At 37.3% G+C, this 23625-nt stretch overlaps 1 protein-coding gene across 2 annotated transcripts in view; it reads left to right on the forward strand.

Moving 5' to 3' along the window:
• Window positions 1-7789: 7789 nt before the first annotated feature.
• Window positions 7790-23625, forward strand: part of LOC135225018 (uncharacterized) — a 28776-nt gene continuing 12940 nt past the window's right edge. The window contains exon 1 of one of the 2 annotated variants that reach the window (XM_064264305.1): window positions 7790-7886. Coding sequence is in view for 1 of the 2 variants with exons in the window: in XM_064264304.1 (XP_064120374.1) it covers window positions 16159-16773 (615 nt within the window). In the remaining variant the exon portion in view is untranslated. Of the gene's footprint in view, window positions 7887-16050; window positions 16774-23625 lie in introns of those variants that run through there. The other variant, XM_064264304.1, reaches the window with a different exon arrangement.

The raw sequence follows: 23625 nt of genomic DNA on the forward strand, positions 1-23625 counted from the left end.
TTTTGACATGGAAATCTGACCTACCTCTGTTAGATCACTCATCATGTATAATTTTGGAGGCAGATCTAGGTAGTATATTAGCATGTGAAAAATCAGAAGGGGTTAGCTACGATTGGAGACCTGTGTCATCTGAGCAATTTTATAAATACTCGGACAGAATTAGAACTTAGTCTTTAGCCCAAGTTCTTGCCTGCTTGTACACTATCGGGTTTCCTAAGCCATAGGGTTAAGTTACGGTAGCCATATTTTCAACACTCTTTCTTCTCTGTAGGGGGATAGTGCTTTCAGTGCACCTTACGGGGTGCACTGTAGGTACTACTAAAGGTTCTCTGCAGTGTCCTTCTGGCCACTAGCTGCAACCCCTTTAATTCCTTTTCCTGTACCTCCATTCATATTCTCTTTTTCTTTCTTACTTTCTACCCTCTCCTAAAAATTATTTTGCAGTGCAGCTGCAAGGTTTTCCTCCTGCTACACCTTTCAAACCTACCTACTCTCAATTTTCCCTTCCACTGCTGAATGACCTCATAGGTTCCAGTGCTTGGCATTTGGCCAAAACTGTATATTCAATTTCTCTCTCTCTCTCTCTCTCTCTCTCTCTCTCTCTCTCTCTCTCTCTCTCTCTCTCTCTCATTTTGAATATTTCTTGATTATATGAGTACATTTTTGTGGAACTGTTGGTCTACACATGGAGACTGGAAGCATAATATTCACTGATTCATTTGAAAGATATTGACAGATGAATAGAGGAAGAAGGCATGAAAATCTTGTCAGATGTGGTCATGTTTAGTTATGATCAACAGTGGTTGGCGTCTCCTTAAACTGTTGTAAACCAAAAACCATTCACACCTCTCCCAGCGATAAACTTGCAACGTTTTTTGGGTTGTGGTTGACCAGTACCAAAGTAAGAAAGATATAAAGAAAGGAGTCCATTAAGTCTCTATTTTTAAAACTATAGCTGATGAAATCTTGTACATAATTCATATGAGCAATAGAGAAGTCTCTCATTGCCTACTGTAAATTGAGGTTATAGGAAACTAGATGTAAAGGAATAATGCAATTAAGGTGATATGCTGAAAACATGTAACAAGGGAAGCAAGAGGTGAATCTAGGTACCTTTCGGTTGTGGGGGGGGGGATTGGCAAGCCAGCTTCAATGGGTGCCGGTCCCAAGCCCGGATAAATAGGGAGGGTTGGTGTCAGGGAGGGCATTTGACCGTAAAAACGCCAGAACCAATTAAATGAAATGAGGCGTACTCCATGTAACAGATTTTCCTCTTATTATGTAGTCTTCAATTGAGAAATATCAGTGAATGAGTGTGTCAACTTGCATAGCTACACGAATTAAATTAGTGGCCTTAAATGTCTGGTATTGTATAAATAATATGTACTACTATCAGAGTCCACCAGGGTAAGAAATGGAAAACTGGTGTCTATCAAGAAACAAATTAATAAAGAGATGTAAAACAATAAAGACATTAGGATTACGATAGGTAGACAAAATTTCATTTAAAGGGTTCATATGTGACGTACAATATTGCTGACAAAGTACTACTGGAATACTAAAAAAAATTGTGTGCTTTCCATTTTGGTAATATTCCAGGTATTTTCTGAGTGTGGTAAAGTTACATATAAATATTAATCCAATAATATGAACATGCAGAGTAGACTAAGTAACTGCGGTTCATTTTATATAGAACAAACAGGTGAAGATATTGCAAAAAGCTTTGATTATACAGAAAAAAAAAAATTCAACCGCTGTAATAAGTAAGATATATAAAAAGTAAATCAACTCACAAATTAATTGATGTGAACATTAATACGGATGATGTTATGAGACTAGTAATTCTGTGTTTAGGAATAAGTTTAGGGACGTAAGTCAGTTGTCATCTATAATACATTTTCAGATGACATTTCTATATTATCCCTTTATTTTACTTTTGCAGGGAAAGCACTGTAATTATCTGCAGAAAAATAACGAGTTTCTGTATTCTTTCTGGGTTAAAAATTTAGTAATGTACCTACAGATTTACAAGAACAAGCTCTTCTTCCTCAAAAAGAAGAGCGCTAGAGAGTGAAAAGACAATACACATAAATACCACCTTATTCGTCCTTTTACAGTTTAACCAAGGAAGAAACTCCTTCTGGAAACCTACGGCTTAAGCCACTTCACACGTAAAGAAACTATATCTAGCCCCTCGACATAAGCTGCATCATTCACCTCTTATCTGTCATACACAAATATGCTTACCAAATTTTGAGGTCCTACCATTCTAATAACTCACTTGGTACTGATTTCCATGTTTAGGAAAGTGTATTCATATCAGTAGGCACCTGTGGTTTTTGAAGTATGGTAATGCCGAGTACGTGGAAAATTGAAGCACCATCTACCTTAAGAACCGTCCATGAGCGAGCTATGCGTGGTCACCATGTGTTATCAAATGCACAGAAACGTCTGCATTGAACAAGACAGTTAATCTCATTATCAGATGTTCTAGTGTATGGTTTATGCAGTGAAAAATTAGTAGAATGTTGACAGTTATGAAGCATACGGTCTGCAAATCCCCTGGATGTATGTGATAATATGTATGTACAAAGTACTGTATCATTCCATAGGGTTGACAGTTGGCTTGTTTGACACAACTGTGCAGCGCGTCCCAGACTCAATACCTGACCAATAGCGGTGAGTGGACAACGTAAAAGTCTCAACTGTAGCCACTGTTAGCGACATACCTTTTGAATGGACAAGAAACCTGACTGAGAAATTTAGAGAACATGCTCGCTTATGGAAGGTAAAGTGTGCTGACTACAAAAAAGAAAAAAACAAGAGTATATAATGAACTACACTTGTCAGTGAAGGATATCAATGCTAAGTGCACCCTTAAAACAGTCAGGATAAAACTGAGCACCTTGTGTAGCCAATACAATTAGGAATTGAAGATTGTGATGACATCCAAGAAGTCAGGCGCTGGCACTGATGACATAATATGAACACAAGTGATGGTGCGTCAAATACCTTAAATTTTTCAGTGATGGGAGAATTTGAGAGTGCAACATCTGTTGATAATCCAGAAATGGTGAGTATTGGTTAACATGTTCAGCTTGAAAAATTGTAATGCCGCTTTAATTTGGATAAAACATTTATATTATAACATTTTCACGTGTTTTAAAAGCACAAAACTACGCAAATCAAATGACAGCTGTATTGAAATACAACAGTAGGCTTACATTGTTACACATACCTACACCAGCAAACGAAAATAAAGGTAGCAGTAGTAAGAGATATGGTATGACGTTAGTATCAGCAACGATGTAATCTCTAAATATAACATAAATATAAAACATTTAATCCAATACGGGGACTGGCTACCCACACACTGGATAGGGGAAAACTAGGGGAGTCAGTATAGCTACAGTGGAACAAGCAAACTGCTGGTTGGTGGTCTATGGTCTCTGCCATCATCACCACCATCCCTTGAGACTGCCGAGGTCTGTGCTCCAGCACCATAGGGGCCACTTCAATTGCAGACTGGCCTTTTAGAACTACCATATTTAATAGCAGTAGGCCTACTCTTGGGTTGTAGTAGGGTTTATTTGCCATCTGCTCCATAATGTGATTTATATGTTAAAAAGACTGAGAGATTTTGATAAGAAGCTTTTTTTTTCTCTCTCCGCATGAAACTTCAAAGTTTTAGGTGAAGAATAGAGAGAATTCATTTTATGTCTATGACTGCAAAATGGAGTACTAGACACAAAAATAGTGATGATGAAAATCATGGCGGTCTTGGGCAACTTTAACTAACAGAAGTATCTCCCATGCATTTAGTTCAATAAAGTTCCTTAGCATCCTGTTCCCCAAGGTGCCTACCTAAACATTTAAACTTTTTAAAAGATCTCGGTCATTTCGAATAAACACAACTGTCATTACAAATTCCATCAGTGGTATCCAGGATTTTTGTTCTTGGATACCCTCGTCCATCTTCTAATTTGGCAGTTGTGATTTGTAGTTATCAGAGTGGATGATGGACTACCCTCTGGCAGAATTTACATAATACTTTTTAATTTTTATTTTATTTTATTTTATTTATTTGTTTATTTATTTTTTGCACAATGAGAAATGTAACGTTTAATGACTCAAGGAAGTGAACCGTGCTTTCTGGTAAGTGTATGCCCTTGAAAAACGATTATTTTGTAGAACCTACTATTAGATGATTTAGGGAGGTGCAAATAAAAATTTCTTGTTTGCCATTCTCCAAATTAGCAGTATCCCAAATATCAACCTATGTATGTATTGTGTTTTGAAGTAGAGACTTGGAAAAGAGCGTACTCTCATTGATATTATAGGCAAGTTAATACCATGCGCAAAAGGATTTGATAAATTCCTTGGTCAGCATTTAAAGTGTCGTCCTCCGGATTTGATAATTTAGCTACAACCTGGTAGCTCTCATCATTGGCATCTTCCGTACTATTTTTGCTAAAGGTATCGGAACAATTACAGCTCGGCCTAAATGCATCATAATGAATTTCAGTACCGCGCGTCTTGTTTGCTCTTAGCTGACAAGTGCTTTATTGTCTCTTCATTGGCTCTCCCCTGATAAAACTTTTTTTTTCTGTGAAGCTGTAGGGAAACAGATAAACCAGTGTTTCAAGGACCACTCAGTTGCGATACAAGTAACACATGGGCACACGGATGTAAGATCACTTTGTGAGAGGCTGCAGGCTACAGAATGACTTGGTCGCAGCATACACTTCTGTATTCTGTTATTTCTTTCCTAAGTGATAAAAAATATTCCGTTCCTGCACTTCACCATTGTTTTGATGGTAGCTTTGCCAGTTAGTTTAACTGGCATAACATTCATGTCCTCTTTCGGTAACTGCTTGGCATTGTAGAAAACAGCGTCAACATTAATGGACTGTAAGTGACTTACATAGGTCACAATGTAACTTGCATCAATAAATGCCTTGTCACCTTTCATGTCTTTCCTCAGTATTATTACTAGGCTACAAGTTGTTACCCTACTCGTTTTGTACCTTCCCACAAAAATGCTTATCTCCCATCAATCACAGAGTTTGGCTTGGATTCATTGTTTTGCAAGGTTGTATTCTTCAGGGTGTTTTGCTCTTTGAACGGAAGAAAAAGTTTTATATCCAACAATCAACCTCATTTCTCATGTTCCTTTTTTTTTTATTGGAGTTGATTTTCTCCCTACATGTATATTTAATTCTACATATGTGCGGCCATTTTCAGGATTTGCTGTCAAAAGTTTGGTCTGTTGCATGACAACATCCTGATAAAACAGGCGATTGCTGTTCATTTCATAATTTCTACTTAAATACTCCATGTATGGCAAAGAAAATACATTATCCTATGATATATATATATATATATATATACAGGCAGTCCCCGGGTTACGACGGGTTCGGCTTACGACGTTTCGAGGTTAAGGCGCTTTTCAATTATATTCATCAGAAATTATTTCCAGGGTTACGACGCCTACAATACTTATCTGGCAGAGGAAATATAACTCAAAAAATGCAAAATAATCAATATTTGAAGTTTTTTTTATGACAAAAGCAATAAGAATTCAGTTTACATAGTTTTTAATGTACCCAAAGCATTAAAAGTAAGGTTTTTTAGGATTTTTTATGATGTTCCGGCTTACGACAACTTTCGGCTTACAACTCGTCTCAAGAACGGAACCCCTGTCGTAACCCATGGACTGCCTGTAGTATATATAATGTGTGTGTTTAATATGAAAATTGGTGCCCCTCCCCATGAAATTTTTCTGAATTCGCTAGTGGATTCTGGTACATTCACTGAATTAGGATATAACAAATGTTCCCTAATCCTGGTCAACCGTGGTTGTCTGGAAACACCTGAAAAAACTTAAGGAAAATTGTATTGACATGATTTTAAATATAAAACCTACATAATTTTACTAATATCTTTGGAAAAATGATTTCCATAACTAAACTCCAGTGAGATTAACAAATGTGAATTACATGTTCTTAAACATCAGATAAATTATAGATTTCATCTAGTATTCTCGAAACTGCAACAGAGGTGGTGCTAGGGGGAACTATAAAAAATAGAAAAAAAAATAGCAATCTTATGAAGTTTTCCTTAACAACACACACTGACCTGAGAAAAATCTAAAAAAATTGTTTTCAATTTATCCTGCTGAGGCAGTCTGCAGTCTGCACCAACTTTGAGCTTTCCTAGAATGCTCTCCACTCAAAACTCATAGCTTTGGATTGATAAGACCCACCTCATGATCCTTGGATTTTCATTCTTGCAATGTAGGATATACCAAGCATGCAAGTGGCATGTATCACAAAATCAGCCTCATGCAGGTACCTTCAGGTTGAATTTTTTAACTGCAAGCACTGTTGCTAGGCATTCCTTTTTTATAGTACTACACCAATTTTGCAAGTTCCTCGCTTTCTATACTGATTGAGTTAAGACTACTATTTCTAGTTTTTGCTTTCATCATAGTTTATCAGGTTGTGAAGTAAAGCCTTACGCCCTTCCCCTTCCTTTGCACTCCCTGACATTCATATAAGTCCCTTATGGCTGAGCTTTGATGTGCATTTTGTGATTTCATAACTTTTTTGCCCCTGATTTCAATCCCTTTTTTTGCAGTGGTAATGCCATAGATCGAGAAAATGTGGTAACAAAGGAATTCACAAAACATTGTTTTCTTAGTATGTGACTTCTCCGTGATTATGGTCAGCTCAGCTCGTTTGCTACACACACACTCGCACACATACACACACACACACACACACACACACACACACATATATATATATATATATATATATATATATATATATATATATATATACATACATATATATACATAGCTTATATATTCATATAATTGAAATATACCCTCGCATCGGGATTGAACCCAGAACACTGAAGAAAGACAAAGGTGCCACAAACTGACACTCAAATGAAGGTGGAATCCAAGTACTTGATACTATCTAGGGATTTACCTTTTAGGCTGCCCACCTTTGCATTAGTAACATGTTTTTAATGGAATCCCAACATAACAGTGGCTCAGCTGATAGCAGCTAAGTATTTTATGACCTGTGAGACTTGTTGGTAGCCCCTATGTTTAGTGTCCATTTATATTATTATATATTATATATTAATATATATATATATATATAGATATATATATATAATAATATATCTGATATATATTTATATATATATATGATATATATATATATATTGCAGAATGAAACTCTTATACGTGAACGAATTTCAGTGATAAAAAAGCTATATAAATATCGTGCATAAAAAGTAGGTATCAATTTCACAGTAGTAGTGCAAGGGCAAATGCATATAATTAAAGTTGCATTCATTTGTACTTGGTTGCGAATGATATATATCAATGTAGCAAGTTTTATGTAATGTTTCCAGCTATACGGCACACACTGCGGGTGTATGCATGTATTTATGTATGTATATACTTATGTATAGAATATTTCATTATATATCGTTATGACAATATATCCACGCAAATTAAGATACTTATTTCATTACAGTGATGGGAACAAAGAAATATGCGACAGTCTTATGCTCCAAAAGATTTCGTGTGCCCTAAACGAAATTCCGAGTTACGTTCCGGATAATCTATTCATTATTATGTGCTTTATTTTAAACTAACATGAAAGACATTCAAAAGAAGGGAATAAGGAATAAAAATAATTCTTGAAAAATAACGATTTTCAAGTATATCTATGGATCGCATTCGATTACATTCCAAGAAGCAAGACACATTAGACACTGCTAAGACTTCACTTTAAAGTCGTTGGCAAAATGACAAATTGACAACATCGAGTTCGGAGTCCGGACATTTGAACCTTCGGACCAAGGTATGTAGAATAATGCGGGAGACCATTCTTCGGACCTTCGTGGAATGGTTATCGGGAGTTTGCAAAGTAATTTTCCTCAGGACTCAGCATATTCGATTCCTCCGTAATTTATCGTAGCGAATTGGGGCTGTCATGAAGCGTTAACTAGAAGTTTATCAAGCGACTAGACGCTACAGTTGGAGCGTGAGATTTCCATAGTTTGTTGTCACTGGCCCCGGCCTTCTGGAAGGAAACACTGAACTTTACCATATTATTGCTTGTATATTTTATATGTGTTATGGGGATTTTCGAATCTTGCTTCGTGTTTAGTCTCGTAAAAATCGTTGGCATATATAAGTAAGTCTGTTGGCCTTTACCCACAATCTGACGTGAGTCAACGCCCAAAATTTACAAGATTTAGAAAAAGTTAGGAGCAGCTCTAAAGCTTTTTGTCTTCCATGATGCTCTTGGCATGAATTCCTGTTCTAACTTCAAAGCTTCAGGCATGATAAAGCTGCTCTATTTAGCAACAGGTGTGTTGGAGAGATTTTATGCTGCAAAGTTTAGCATGTCATTTTTTTCATATATTTATTTTTAATTGTCATAAATTCGCTTTTTAATTTTTTAATTTCACAAATTTAGGCTACTTTAAAAAATTTTATGATTTACCGTTTAAGCTTGTGCAATAAATTTACTTTTTAAATTTGTATATACTGTCTTGAACAGTATATACCGCATCCTCCACCTCTTTTGGGGCGGCGCCCCTGGAGGGGTGGGGGAGCCCCCAAGATCTGCACAGTAGGTCATAAGACCTACAATATAGATAATTTGGGTGGTTTTGAAAGCCAACTGATCAAACTCTTTCTTTCAGGTGGTAAGTACAGACTTTATTGCTTAGTTTTCTCTTAAGTTCAGAAAAGTTTTAGGTGTTGAAATATGCTTGGTTACTTCCCACTCGGTTAGTTTGCAGAAGCTCCTTAAGGTTTGAGGAAATTAAGAATGTTTATGTCATCAAGCGGCAATATTCTGTATTAAAGCAAATCAAATTTACTAGCAAACGGCCGTTAAACAGTTATAACCGTTTTGCTTGAATTTTCGGTAACGGTTTTCCACTCGTCCCTTTCATAACGTCCATTAGAGGCGGGGGGAGGGGGATTAAGTCCCATGCCCATCGGACCAGCCGTTTGGCCGTGATTCAATGACAGACGGACGGACAAACATAACGCCCATTATAGTAAGATGTACAGGTCTTTGTATGTGCGTCTTTAGAATTTTAGCTTTCTGAAAATGGATTAAGTTTGTGGTTAACTTAAGCGTAAAGTTGGCGTTAAACTTGATAGAATTTTTAAAGGATTCGAACTTGTGCTTCCTTTCTTTCTACCAAAAATTTTTGGTTATAGGGGTTATAGGAAGCTCCCTAAATGTAAAAGTCATGTACGATATATAGGGCTTGCATACCCAATAGGTAATCCCTTGAAAAATGAAAATCATGAAAAGTTTTCTGCAGACAGAGGTAATGTTTGGATTTCTGCTGTTGGCAGATGGAATTAGTTTTATGACATTTGCCAGTAATTTAAAGCTAGGAACAGACAGCACGAGGGTAATTTTATTTTTTTTAGTTAAAAGTATGGAAATTTTAAGTAGTGTATATTTTTCCATAGAATAACTGGAGTATGTGTTTGAGTGGGGTGTAGTCAAGTTTGTCAGGTATATTAGTTAGTTTTGATAGTATTAGATTATTCATAGCATAAGCAGTGTATTTATGGTGCTATCCGCTAACGTTGAGTTTTTGTCACTCTGTGAACACAGGCAGCGAATTTATTACTCTATAAACACAGGCAGCAAGTTTGTTATTTTATGAACACAGGCCGTGAGTTTGTTACTCTATGAATTCCTCGTTGGACGAGTGGATTTCGGACTCGGTTACCAATCCGGTGGCTCGAAGTTCGATTCTCGGCTCGGCCAACGCGGAACCAGAGGAATTTATTTCTGGTGATAGGAATTTATTTCTCGACATAATGTGGTTCGGATCCCACAATAAGCTGTAGGCCCCGTTGCTAGATAACCAATTGGTTCCCAGCCACGTAAAAATATCTAATCCTTCGGGCCAGCCCTAAGAGAGCTGTTAATCAGCTCAGTGGTCTGGTAAAACTAAGATATACTTAATTAACTCAGCTTGTTACTCTATGAACACAGGCAGGGAGTTTGTTAATCTATGAACGCAGGAAATTTTATTACTCCACTATGAACAGGCAATGAGTTCCTCTATACAAGCAACGAGTTTGCTCATAAACACAGAAAGATTGATACTCATGCACAAGCAATTAATGAATGTTACTCATGAACGCTGGCAATTGTTTTGTGATGGCATCCATGAACATGGGCAATGAATTTATTTTCCACGAACCCTGTCAAAACGGTTAGTAAATGGTACTATCGGCATAATGATTATGATGCTGTTCATAATCACAAGCCACTGAGACATTCACACTATCCTTGAATAAAGAGTTCTTTGTGGGGCTAGTCACAACATGAGCGGGGACCGTGATGCTTCCTTGAACACTTCGTTGTGGAACTGATCATGAACACGGGCAGTGAGCTTGGGATGCTATCCGTAATCAGGGCTTCTGTTTCCAATGATATCCATCAAAAAGGCTTTTGAGTATGCGAAATGCGCATTAACATAGATAATGAAGTTGTGAAGATATGAGAGTTGGATGCAATTTCTGGTACTTGTCAATTTAGTGAGAGCATTAAGGTAAGAGCAGTTAGTCGTTTGGATCATGATTAGTGACAAAACTGATCTATGATGTAATAATTTCCCCCCTAACAAGAGCTTACATTACACAACTTCGTTGCTTTATTTTGAAGTTCAGCGGTTTCTTTCAACTTTTACCTGGATTCTTGAAAGATCAAAGGTATCTTTTCAAAGAATACGACTTTAATCATACTATGTGGGCTATCTTAATTTTGAGTAGGGCGATTTTCAGAATAGTACATTTTCTAAGTATTAATATGCAAATTTTGTTAGAGTGGTTTCTACGTATAGTGAAAAATGTTAACTTGAAGTAACATTGTATTGTATAAATATTTGTTATACAGCCTTAATGCATATTTGCTCCAGATGGCTAGAAGTTTGCAGTGGGCAAAAACTTTTTTAGGGCATTGACTGGAGAAACTTAACTCACTTATTATAAGCTGATTATCTTTAAAGTCAAAGATATCTTACCAATTTCAAGAAATATTTGAGTTAACGTTCTTTACGCAGCAGCTGAATAATTGCCGTAAGAACATTTTCTGCTGCCGTTGTTTTCCTGTTACAGGTCACACCTTGCTTGAACGAGAATTCAAGAAAATGTGCAGACACGGGGCGGGTTCGCGAACTTTTCGGTGTTAGGCTGATATTTCTAGAAATCCGAGATGCTGTGCTTTTCATTAAAATCCTGATAGGTTTATAAAGTAGGTTCCCCGGTTATTCTGCTTCCTAAACTTACCTCTTGCCTGTGTATTATATTTTTAAAAATAAATGATGGCCGCTGGTTCCATGCAACGTAAAAACACCATACAAACAACTGATTCACGTGTGAGTGAAAGGCCTAAATAAAACTTTAAATGTGAAAGGCCTATATCAAGTTTTGAACGTAGCAAATTAATGTAAGCCACCCTCATGGAATTATTGAAAATTACATTTGTTCAACACTTGTAGTAGAAATGTGGTTTGGGTATTGGTTGTGAAGACTCCAATGCCTTTAGCTAATTGTGTGGGACAACGAGCGGAAATCTGACTCCATACTAATGAATAAATATACAGTACCAAGAGTGTTGTTAGGTGTATTGGGAGCAAAAAAAAAAAAAAAAAATGTAAATTGCGTAATTTTGCAACTTTAGAACGATCTGTAATTAGAAGGTAAAACTTGTGGAATTTTTGTTTCATGGAGCTATTACAAAGAAATTATTTCTATTTATTGGCTTAGAAATTTGTCAATGTGATGGTCAATTACACTTACATGGGCAAAGGTCTTAAGGCTACACGGCTAAATATAGGATTAACGAAGTTGAAAAAGATTTTGAGTTGTACATAAAAAAAAAATCTGAAATACTGAAGGTAAATTCTTAAAAGTATTGCACGATTTGTTGAATTAGGGCGGGGGAGTCAAGTGGAGGTCGTTTGGCAAACAATCCGGTTGAACACACTTTTGAGATGCGAAGTTGTTTTATTTAAAAACTTTAATTATTTGTTTTAACGATTTCCGTTTAATAAGTCACTTCGATTCTGAATAACTTTAGGTCCCAGTGCGTCTATTTTTGCCTAAATTTCATATTAGATTAGGTTTATACTACAGTAGTATAGGGTAATGACCATTTATTTTCACTATTAACCATGGAACCCCGTAGGGTGGTTGTGCCGTCAGTGCACCTTATGCGGTGCAATGTAGGCATTACTTGAGGCGCTTTGCAGCGTCCATTGTCTGTAGCTATAACCGATTTAACTCTTTTTACTGTACCTGGGTTCGTTTCTCTATCTTTTTTTTTTCACCCTCTCCTGTTAATTATTTCATGTTGCAACTGTGAGGATTTTCTCCTGTTACACCTTTCAAATCTTCCTACTTTCAGCGCTTAATGACCTCATAGGTTCCAGCGCTTGGCCTTAGACTTAAATGCTCTATTCTATTCTATTCTATCCATGAAACCAATTTAAAGACATAATTCTCAGACCTGGTTGTTTAGGATAGTAATTATTACGGATACTATTGGCTTAGCGAGTTTGTGAATTTGACACCGAATACGAGGTAAATGAGCAAAATAGTCTCAACTTAGTTATCCAAGACTTTTGGGGGATTGCCGTTAGATGTGGAATGCTTCACGTGGATGTGTCATATAAAATGGTACCGAGTTAAAAGATCTCGAATAGCTATCGTTTCTGCTTGTTACGGAAATGAAAATTGCAAACTATGAATAAAGTAAAATACAGATATATATATATATATATATATATATATATATATATATATATATATATATATATAAACTGGTAAATAGACCCCATATTTTTCAACTGAATTCTCAATACGGTTTTTAATGTTTAAAATTGGTTGCTCTAGAGTCTAGAACATAATGGTTGCGGTAAACTGTTACTACCTTTTAAATACGCTGAGATAATTGTACAGAAACGAATCTGAGAGACTGGTACCAGGCACGAACAATAAAACATGAAAAGAACTGCCTCGAAAATGATGAATGTAACTGGCCAGGATGACTGTCTCTGTTTGGAAAAAGGTAAACACCACCAAAGGTTTCTTGAAGACATCCCGGGATGCTGCTAGGTCTGGGTCGTGCTATAAAGGCCAATAGATTTGCTAAGCGAGCTTCATCGTAAATGAACCTTCGAGGGGAAAAGGCGAAAGGGAAAGAAAGAGTTTTGGAATTGGAGTGTAGATTAGAGGCCAAGAGCCAAGCGTTGGGACTTAAGAGGTCGTTCAGCGCTGAAAGGAATTGGCAGTAAAAGTTAGAAAAATGTAACGTGAAAACCTTGTAGCTGCACTGAAATAATTTTTAAAGACGGTAGAAATTCAGATGGAACAAAGAGAATATGAAGAGCGGTAGAGGAAAAAAGATGAGTACAGCTCAGAGTCAAAGGGACGCTGCAAAGTACCTTGGGTAATGCTTACAGTTTACTTACGTGAGATGCACTGACGACACTACCAAACTACGGAAGAGTTAAGGAATTGCTTAAGCCGAGGATGGCAGATGCAATAAAGAATCGCTTAGGCCGAGGGTAGTTAGGGCGCGGCAGTGAGGAGCGAAAACAAATTGCTTAGGAATAACAGGTACAAACCCTTCGGCCCCCAGCTGAAATCCCTTCACTGTACCTCAGTTCATATTCCCTTTCTTCCATCTTACTTTTCACCTAATAATTGTTTCATACTGCTCCTGCGAGGTTTTCCTACTGTTACACCTTTCAAAACCTTACTGACTGTCAATTTCCGTTTCACAGCTGAATGACCTCATAGGTGCCAACGCTTGACCTTTGGCCTAAATTCTATATTCCGATTCCAAAGCAACAAGCATAAAGCTGAGTGAATAGCAATATACGTGATTGTGCATGACACTTGGGAATGATGGTTTGTCTACAGTTTAGGGAATGAAAACCTGGTAGGGAGCCGTGTGACCTCATGGCACTAGGCCCCGTAGGGAGGTAGTGCTGTCAGTACAACTCACATGGTGCACAGTGGGCATAACTTAAGGTTTTAGCAGGGTGAAGAGTCAAATTGAATATGAACGAAGGTACAGTAAAAAAAAAATTGGGGCCAGGATTATGATAAATATATGTGTAATGTACACACATACGGTACATATTTTATATCAATAATTATATATGTATGCACATACACAGTAGTAGTTATTGTTGAACTAAGCAGATTTTTAACACAAATAATGATTTATTGAAAGAAAACTTAGTACATTATTCATATCTAAGGGGTGGGGGGACGGCACGTGACTAAGTGGCCCCCATTAAATCCAACACGGCCTTCGGCCCCTAGCTGCAACCTGTCATTTTTTTTTTTTTTTTTCACTGTACCTTCGTTCATATTCAATTTGACTTTTCGCCCTCTCCCTACTATAGTTTCATAGTGCAACTGCGATGTTTTCCTCCTGTGACACCTTTCAAAGCTCCTTCCTGACTCACGCAGTTTCTCTTTCATTTCTGAATGACATAATAGGAACCAGGGTTGATCTAAATTCCATTATCTCATCTATGGCATTTATGGCCTTGTCCACACGATCGGCTGTCTCGACGCTGCGTTGGTCCTTTAACCGGCTTCATCCCCTTTGGCATGATTGTTATGTCCATACTTGCTTGTAGGTGAATGGAATGGTCTTGTTGGGCAGTAGCTAATGAGTGGTAGCCAGGCCAACGCACGATATATATATATATATATATATATATATATATATATATAGTATAGAGTATATGTAACACAGCCCATGTACATGGTATTAATCGTTGATGTGTAAAACATCATGAGCAGAGCTCATGTGTGTGTACGTAAGCGTTTACGCATTAACATGCGTACGTGACGTGTATATCTGTATTTACAAGTGAATATATTATATATATATATAATATATATATATATATATATATATATATATATATATATATATATATATATATATATTTATATATATATATATATATATATATATATATATATATATATATATATATATATATTGTGTGTGTGTCCATGTATGACATATATACTCATCACTCATTTTTCTTGCAACTGGCAGCATCATCGCTCCGTGTCAGGCTTCACAACACCGGCCACTACCGGTGAGTTTGTTCAACTAGCGCTGTTGGAACTTCGCTGGTTTGTCCCTACTTTTTGCCCGATGCCACAAGAACCAGAGAAAGGCGACTCTGTGGCAGGGGTGTAAGAATATTACCACCGTAGTCCTACGTGTCGTAAAAGGCGACTAAAAGGACAGCTGTCTCTTGCAGTCTTTTGAGTAAAAGGCTAGGCCCACCGCCAATAACTGCGGAAACTGCTGCCGTGCAGTCTCACTTTTGAGTAAAAGGGTAGGCCCATCGCCAATAACCGTGGAAACTGCTGCTTGCAGGTGGACTTTTTAGTCAAAGGAGAGGCCCACCCCACCGTTAATAATTGTAGTTGATGACAGCAAGGGCATGCGGTCGGAGTCTGATATTGTAAATATATATGTAGAGAAGAGCAGGCAGCCGACCCCTCAATGAAGGGGTAACGGTTGGAAAGAAGACGAGACAGAGTAAGGAGAGACTTAAAATTATTATGAATGAAAGATGACTGACAGAAGAAATAAAAAAAAATTACGAAAACTATACTTTTCCCATGGCGTCTTCGTGTTCCTTAAATAAAGCAAATTAGGAACGAAATAAAGAACGCACATTCTCTCGAAACCTGATCAGTGCTCATAATGCCGGCAATGACTTGCATCACGGTGACGGCGGTCACTGTCTCATCTCTTCCCCCCCACCCCCGGCCCCGGCCCCCCCCTCCCCCGCGACCCAATTCCATGTCGCCACGCAGTCGAGGAAAAGCTGGAACTAAAATGGGAAGTTTCACTTTCCTGTTCCTCCATCGCCTCTTGTCCTCGAACTGAACGCCCGTGTCTACGCAATCTATCGGGACTCGGGCGGTCAGTTTGTTGCCGACAGTTTCAATACATACTTCACACACAGCGGAGCCATTACATCAACGCGTGATAGATTAGTAAACAAAAAAAAAAGCCTTGCGATTTGTTATGAAAAATGATAGGAAAAAGAAGGTATGAAATCGGTGATATAAGGAAGCCAAGGCCTGAAATATTGCAATGGAAAATGACAAAGATTAAATTTGTATGTTTTATTTGCATTTTTTGCCACATGGGGTTCAGTATGTTGGTTATACTTCAGGCCAAACAGGTTGAGGAATCAGGAAAAGAGTGCACTTACGAAACTATCGGTAAAGGAAAGGACCAGACAGTGGAAAACGCGAACTACTTTTGTCATTTGAAGCTTGTGCTGGTAAACACGTTTTTCCCCAGAGAAAGGACAATAATCGAGTATCACAAACAGCCAGCGTCTTTAGAAAGAGACGGTACTAAGAACAATTACCGTCCAAAATATCAAAACATTGTAAATACAATTTCCTTTGACCAAAACACCAATGATGGGAATGCAAGTATTCCAGGATACTTGAATTTTACGAAGCATGATGTCCAAAATGTCAGTGATTCTACAGCATCCTTGCAGTACATGACGCATTTGCAAGAGAGCAGCCTAGGGGCTCGTCTAAATCAGTATTTAACCCAACCTACTACAACTTGTAAGCGACTGGCAAGGATTGGCGGGAGGTCTTGCCTTGGTGCTTACGATGGAAGCAAGGTAATTAATCTATTAATCTCTAACTGTAAGCATTTCCTTTGTTGACATCCTGTATTTCGCTCTTGTATACAGTAGGTAAATGTCCAGAGGGGAAAATGTCCTACGCTCAGTTCAAAGGATCAAAATGTTTGTCTGCTTGATACCAGAAATTATCCAAGCTGCGGTCGCCCCTGAGCATATTAGATTAAGGGATTAGCTTGATTAGCTTTGCTATTCAGTTCCTTGTGCTTTAAGAACTCTATACCTTATTGTATTCAGGTAACTTTGTGGGGAAATTGTAATACCCTGTAAAGAAGATACTATGCAATGTAATATGTATTAATATGTATTTACATAGTATAACAATCGTCCCAGTAGGTAGTAGGTTACAAAGCATCTTCAAGCAGTTTATCGATATATATATATATATATATATATATATATATATATATATATATATATATTATATATATATATATAGTTAAACTTGTAGTATAGTTGCCATGCAGTACTTTACTTTAAGATTTCCAGGGAGTTCTACAATGTTAACATATTTGCTGTTTATCCCAATCCAAATATTGACGATTCGTTATGCGGCTGTCACGTGAAGATTCGTTATCTGTATAGACTGTAATGCACAGCACAGCGAGTGGCTTCATTCCAATGCCACGGGTGAACATGGCCGGTCTGCTCTTGCGTTCTGTTTATCCCCCTAATTTGTTCAGTTAACTGAAAAACCAGCGCATATTTCTGGTAAATGATTAGTTAAGTATATCTTTGTTTTACCAGACCACTGAGGCGATTAACAGCTCTCCTAGGGCGGGCCCGAAGGATTAGATATTTTTACGTAGCTAGGAACCGATTGGTCACCTAGCAACGGGACCTACAGCTTATTGTGGGATCCGAACCACACTTCTTCGAGAAATGTATTTCTATCACCAGAAATAAATTCCTCTGTTTCCGTGTTGGCCGAGCCGGGATTCAATCTTCGGACCACCGGATTGGCAGCCGAGCGCGAAAACCACTCGTCCAGCGAGGAACTGGTAAATAATGAGACGTTAAGGCCTGTCCACACTAGGAAACATTGTTTGCAAACAAAGTTTCTAAACAATATTTCCTGCCCAGACCTCTGTTGTCGGCAGGATGCCTTTTGGTGCAGTAGCATCTGTATTTTCTTTACTATTTTAATGCACTCCAGGAGGGATCAGAAAAAGAAATAGAGATCATGAGGAAGTCTTTAGAAAATTGAGCCTGTCATGCTGACTTACTTCTGGCGGAATTGAAAATAGATACATACACACGTATACGTACACCACGCACGATAATATATATATATATATATATATATATATAGATATATATAATATATATATATATATATATATATATCCATAAATAAAAGTATAAGCCATGAAGAAAAAATAAACCTTATTTCTCAGAAACTAAAACTGAAACTGTGTCAATTACACAAACAACTATATCTACAGAAGACGATGATGGCTACGAATTGGGAGCTGCAAACATGATGAATAATTCTTCAATTTTGGAAAATTTGGAGAAGTTGAAACATCTGAGTGTTAAACAAGGTGAAGATTTAAGTGAAGTAATTTGAAGTTTCCCAGAAATTTTTGCAGATGTGCCTAGGCGTACTGAGCTGACCAAGCATGAGATCAAGATTCCATAAGATGGAAAACCTTTCAAGCAAAGAGCCTATCGCTTATCACCATATCATCGAGATGTTTTGAAGAAAGAAGTTGAGTATTTGCTGCAACATGGATCAGCAGTACCCAGTTCAAGTCACTTCAGTTCTCCATGTGTGTTAGTGAAGAAACCAGATGGTTCATTTAGAATGTGTACTGATTATAGGAAACTGAATTCCATCAGCTCAGCGTGACTGACAATTATCCTTTGCCTCTTATAGATCAGTTACTTGATAATATTGGACAAGCCAAGATTGTTTCCAAGATAGACTTGTTGAAAGGATATTATCAAATTCCCTTAGATGAGAATGCTAAGTTGCTGTCAGCTTTTATTACTCCTTTTGGACTGTATCAGTGTACTGTTCTGCCGTTTGGTCTGATGAATGCACATGCAACATTCCAACGAGTGATATATCAACTGCTAGGATCGATAGAAGGAGTAGGTGTATACCTGGATGACATAGTGATTTACTCTACAACGTGGGAAGAACATCTGAAAATTCTGAGGAAAGTTTTCAAGAAGCTGCAAGAGGCAGGATCAACAGTTAACCTAGAGAAGGGCGAGTTTGGAAAGGCAACTGTGCCTTGGGTTTGAAGTTAGGAAAGGCCTTCTCGCTCCAGTAAATGCTAATGTAGAAGGTATCCGTAAGGCTACCCCATCTACTACCAGGAAATAGCTACAGAGATTTTTAGGCATGGCTGGATTCTATCGTCGTTTCTGCCCAAATTTCTCAACCGTAGTAGCTCCCTTGACAGACTTTACTAGTCCCAAAGCTAAGTTTGTTTGGACTCCAGAGTGTCAAGAATCCTTTGAGAAGGTAAAAGCCATTTTAACTTCAGACCAGTACTTCAAGCTCCAGACTTCGACAAGAAACTTTTTGATACAAGTTGATGCTTCTGACTGTGTCATTGGAGCTGTCCTACTTCAAGAAGATGGCAATAATATCTACCAACCTGTGTGCTTCATGTCTTCAAAATTGAAAAAACATCAGAAAGTATACTCGACAATCGAGAAGGAAACTTTAGCTTTAATCACAGCATTGAAAAAGTTTGAAGCATATGTGAATAGACCTAGGAATATTATATATTACTACTTTCAAAATGCATATATCCCCTCTTTGACTGTATAAAATGTTAGAATAGAATTTTGCAACATTTTTCAGATTCCTAGCTAGCTTAGAATTAGGATGTTTAAAATGTGTGTTCAGATTCTGCATGACATAATGTAAAAAGAATATATAACGTAGTATGAAAAGAGAGAGATTATCTTTGTCCGTTCGAAGCTAGAATTGTTTCAGTAACTTTTCATCGCCTTGAGATTAAGGGAGCTCGCTGACTCTGTGTTGTTATAAAAACATGTCAATCTTAATAATCGCTTAATGTCTGTCTTGATCGGGTACATGTCTTTGTTGAGATAGTGCGAAAATGACTCTATACTGGTCTCATACGCGTATGTCTTTGCCGAATGCTACGTGCAGATTTCACAGTTTGTCTGTAAAGTTGCGTCACATTCGAAGCTTCTGGAAATAATTGCATCATCTTGGCGTGTCCCAAAACGTTTTGTGCCAGATCCACTGCCCAGCTCTTGTGCGAATTGAAAGAATTCATTCGGGCTTAAATCCTCAAAGCATTTATCTCTCTCTCTCTCTCTCTCTCTCTCTCTCTCTCTCTCTCTCTCTCTCTCTCTCTCTCTCTCTCTCACGGCACTTTTGATTTCAAAGTAACGTAACGATTTCATACTTACTGAATGGTCACTCGTAACTTTTAGATTTCAGATTTGATATTTCTTAGAGTTATTTAGTATTATTTAGTGTTTTTGTGGAATCTGAACAAGCATTTTACAAGTGTGTGTAACGGCGCCTATTTTTGTGAATTGGTGAATTTTTTGAAGAAAGAAGTTGGTATACCAAGGTAAAATGTGTTATATTTTTATTAGTTGCAACTAATAACTAATAGTAACAGTGGTTTGGTAAAAACCAATAACTAATGGTTACGATGGTTTAGAGAACTAATAACTAATAGTTACAATGGTTTGAGTGAAAAGATTTACATTTTTACACATTGCTAATTTTTGTGTTTTGTGTTTGTTTCATTTGAACTGCATTTATCCATTTTCTTATTGAAGTGTGTCTTTTTATTTTATATTCTGTGTGATTAATATTTTTGAAATTTGGTATTTTCCACATTTTTCTGTGTTTTCATTTACATTCACAATTTAATTAACTTAGTTATTTTCATTAAATAATCGTTGCACATTTAATTGAATTTAACACCTGCGAATTAATTTGCATATACTTAGAATTCTTTTCAAGTCTTTTTGTTGTTTAGCACTTTTGAATTAATTTCCAAATTTTAAGTATTGCCTAACACTTTTGAATTTTGATTGAATTAATTTTCTTGAATTTTGTGATAATTAATTTTTACTTAATTTTAATTAATTGATTCAAGAATTAATTAAACTTTGCTTTGTTTTCAAGTAACAGTAATTTTCCCTGATATTGTGAATTTCACTTATAAATTTTGAGTTTGATAATAAATTTTTGTATTCAAAATTTTTAGAAGTATTTAATTTCTCACCAGTATACTACATGCATGTAATTATGATTTGCTTAGTGGTAATTGATCTGTTTTCCTTCAATTTACTTGAAGTGACTTAGAACCAGGGAAGTACTTAGGCTTCTGAAATCAGGGAAATACTTAGACTTTTAAAGTTGTTGATGAAGTGATGCCCTTTGATTAATTTAATTACTTACAAGATTACCGCAAATCTGTTTTGATGAACTTAGTCTCATTTTCTGCAATACTGGTAAATTTTAAGGGATCACTGTTGCCTTTAGAGTATTCAGTCGTTTAGTACCTGTGATGAGGGATCAGGTGTCTGACTGTTGTGAGGTAACAATTAATGAATGGTAAGTGTAGTAACCAGATACTTGGCACTTCGTCACAATATACATTGTATATGTATATATAATACATTATACATGTATTTATATGCATATACACACAGAAACACCAAATGTTTTCCATTCTGGATGGAAAACAAATATGCGGTGAAAAGTGTTTGCAAACAATGTTTCCTAGTTTGGGCAGGCCTTTATATTCACAGATGTTCCAGCTGTCGTCAAGTCCAAGGTGTGTAAGTATATAGGCACTTCCAACCATTGTGCTATATCTGTCAATCAGTATATTCCTAATGTCACCATTGGGAAAACAGACTGGTTGGAATCTAGAACCAACTGGGATTGCATTAACGAAGCTTATCGGGCACTCACCAAGATGATGTTAAATGAAAATTGCACCATTTTTGTTGAGTCTCGCCGTATTGCTTACATAATTTACCATATAGCTGAGAGAAATTACAATAATTCCTTAAAGAGGAAACTTCAAGGAATTACTCGGCCTCATCTGTGGTGGACCAAATTGGTATCTATCTTCGGGTCAGGCTCGCCTTCCATTCCACCACTACAAACAGATAACGGTAGATTAATTACTGCCCCGAAGAAAAAGACTGATCTGCTTCATCGAGCTTTGAAGTTGAGCAGTCAGTTGAGGATGTCCCTGATACTTGTCATTCTGAACCTAGTCTTACAAAATTTGCATTTTGCTCTATGGGTGTTGAAAAAATTCTTGATTATCTTGATAGCTGGTGTAGAAAAGATCCTCAAGGTTTCTTCACTTCATTCATCTAGCCATTGCAGGAAGCAGTTTTGCAGTGAAAATGTATCAGAACCCATGTTGGCTCGAGGATGTCTGAATCGTTGTTAGGGCTGTGGAAATTTCCCAATGTCAGATTCCAGGTGTTAGGTGGTTTTGTTTTTTGGCACTTGAAGCAATGTTTTCCCTATGCCAGATGAATTTCTGTCTCTTAATTTTGCTCTAGTTCTTCCTGATGTATGTGAAAGACCTTGGATGAAGTCAAATACCTTTTCCTGGAAGGATCTTGGCATCAGTGGCAGGGATGTCCCATGTCGGTTTTTCTGAGTACGGTTTGGTGTGTGATGCCAAAAGGGACGTCTTCCTGCCCTATATTTGTGATCAAGGTACCGTTATCTGAAAATTTGCCTTCGTCTTGTTACAGAATAAGTTTGATTATTAATCCATCTTTAAACACATGACTTAATTTTACTGAAAATTCTGGTATTTTTTTGCAGTTTACGTTTATTTCATCCTATTACTAAATCTTCATCCATAAAGTGCATAAATAACACTAGTCATCCTTTCTGGGTCACGAGTACTGTAATTGAAACAGAAAAGTCTGACATTTTTTTTTATCAGGGGAGCTTACGTGACAGCAAATCTTGATATCTTTGTCATAGGTATTCTCCTCACTAGGTATGTGTCAGGTGGTGCACTCAAATTTGGTGATGGCTGAGAGTGGCTTTTGCATTCAGGTGGACTATGTCCCAATTTTGGTTGGGGTGTGGGTGAGTGGTAGTTGATTTGTGTGGATGGTAAAGGGTGTAGGTATCTGTAATGTTTGGCTCTTAACTAAACAGTAAAAAGTTCTGTTAAAGATACTATATTTTCTCTCGGCTAGCGTTAGTTTTCTGCTGAAAAATCCGAGCTTTGAGGTCATTCCATTGATTGATTGTTCAAAGAAATGCTCATCTTGCAATGTTGCTTGCATTTGTTGTGAAAGTGAGTTGGGTTTTGGGTTTTGGGAAAGTTAGGGTTATAATATCTGCTAGGACATCTTTGTCCAGAGAGCATCCCATTTGGTGGGTCCCCAGTTGAGAGTTGTGTTTTTGCCGAGCCCTGAAGGCCAAATGTCAAGTATTGAATGTGTAGGTCCCAGCAGAGACATTTTTCCCTCCCAGGCCCACTTGCTTTGGTTTTCCCTCTGCAATGAGGTCTGGCAATGTCAGGAGGGAATGGAGTTTGCCCACAGGATGCCCTCACTGTCATGTCCCCCAGTGAGGTGTTCAGCAAGGCAGGGGCCAGGCGTACAAGGGGATGTGGTAACATGGAGAACTCTGCTAGGGAGGTAGAATTAGGAATATGTTTGACGAGACATAATGTTATGATTTAGAGCTACAGATGCTTGAAAGTTAATAGGAAAAGGTATATGTGGCACACACAACATAATCAACTAAGAATAACAATGCAGGACTGCAAACAACAAACTCAGTGACTGAGATAAGTTTCTTATTTAATATAATACTTTTTAAGTTTT

This window comes from Macrobrachium nipponense, chromosome 12 (genome assembly GCF_015104395.2).
Source record: "Macrobrachium nipponense isolate FS-2020 chromosome 12, ASM1510439v2, whole genome shotgun sequence".
NCBI classification, from domain to species: domain Eukaryota; kingdom Metazoa; phylum Arthropoda; class Malacostraca; order Decapoda; family Palaemonidae; genus Macrobrachium; species Macrobrachium nipponense.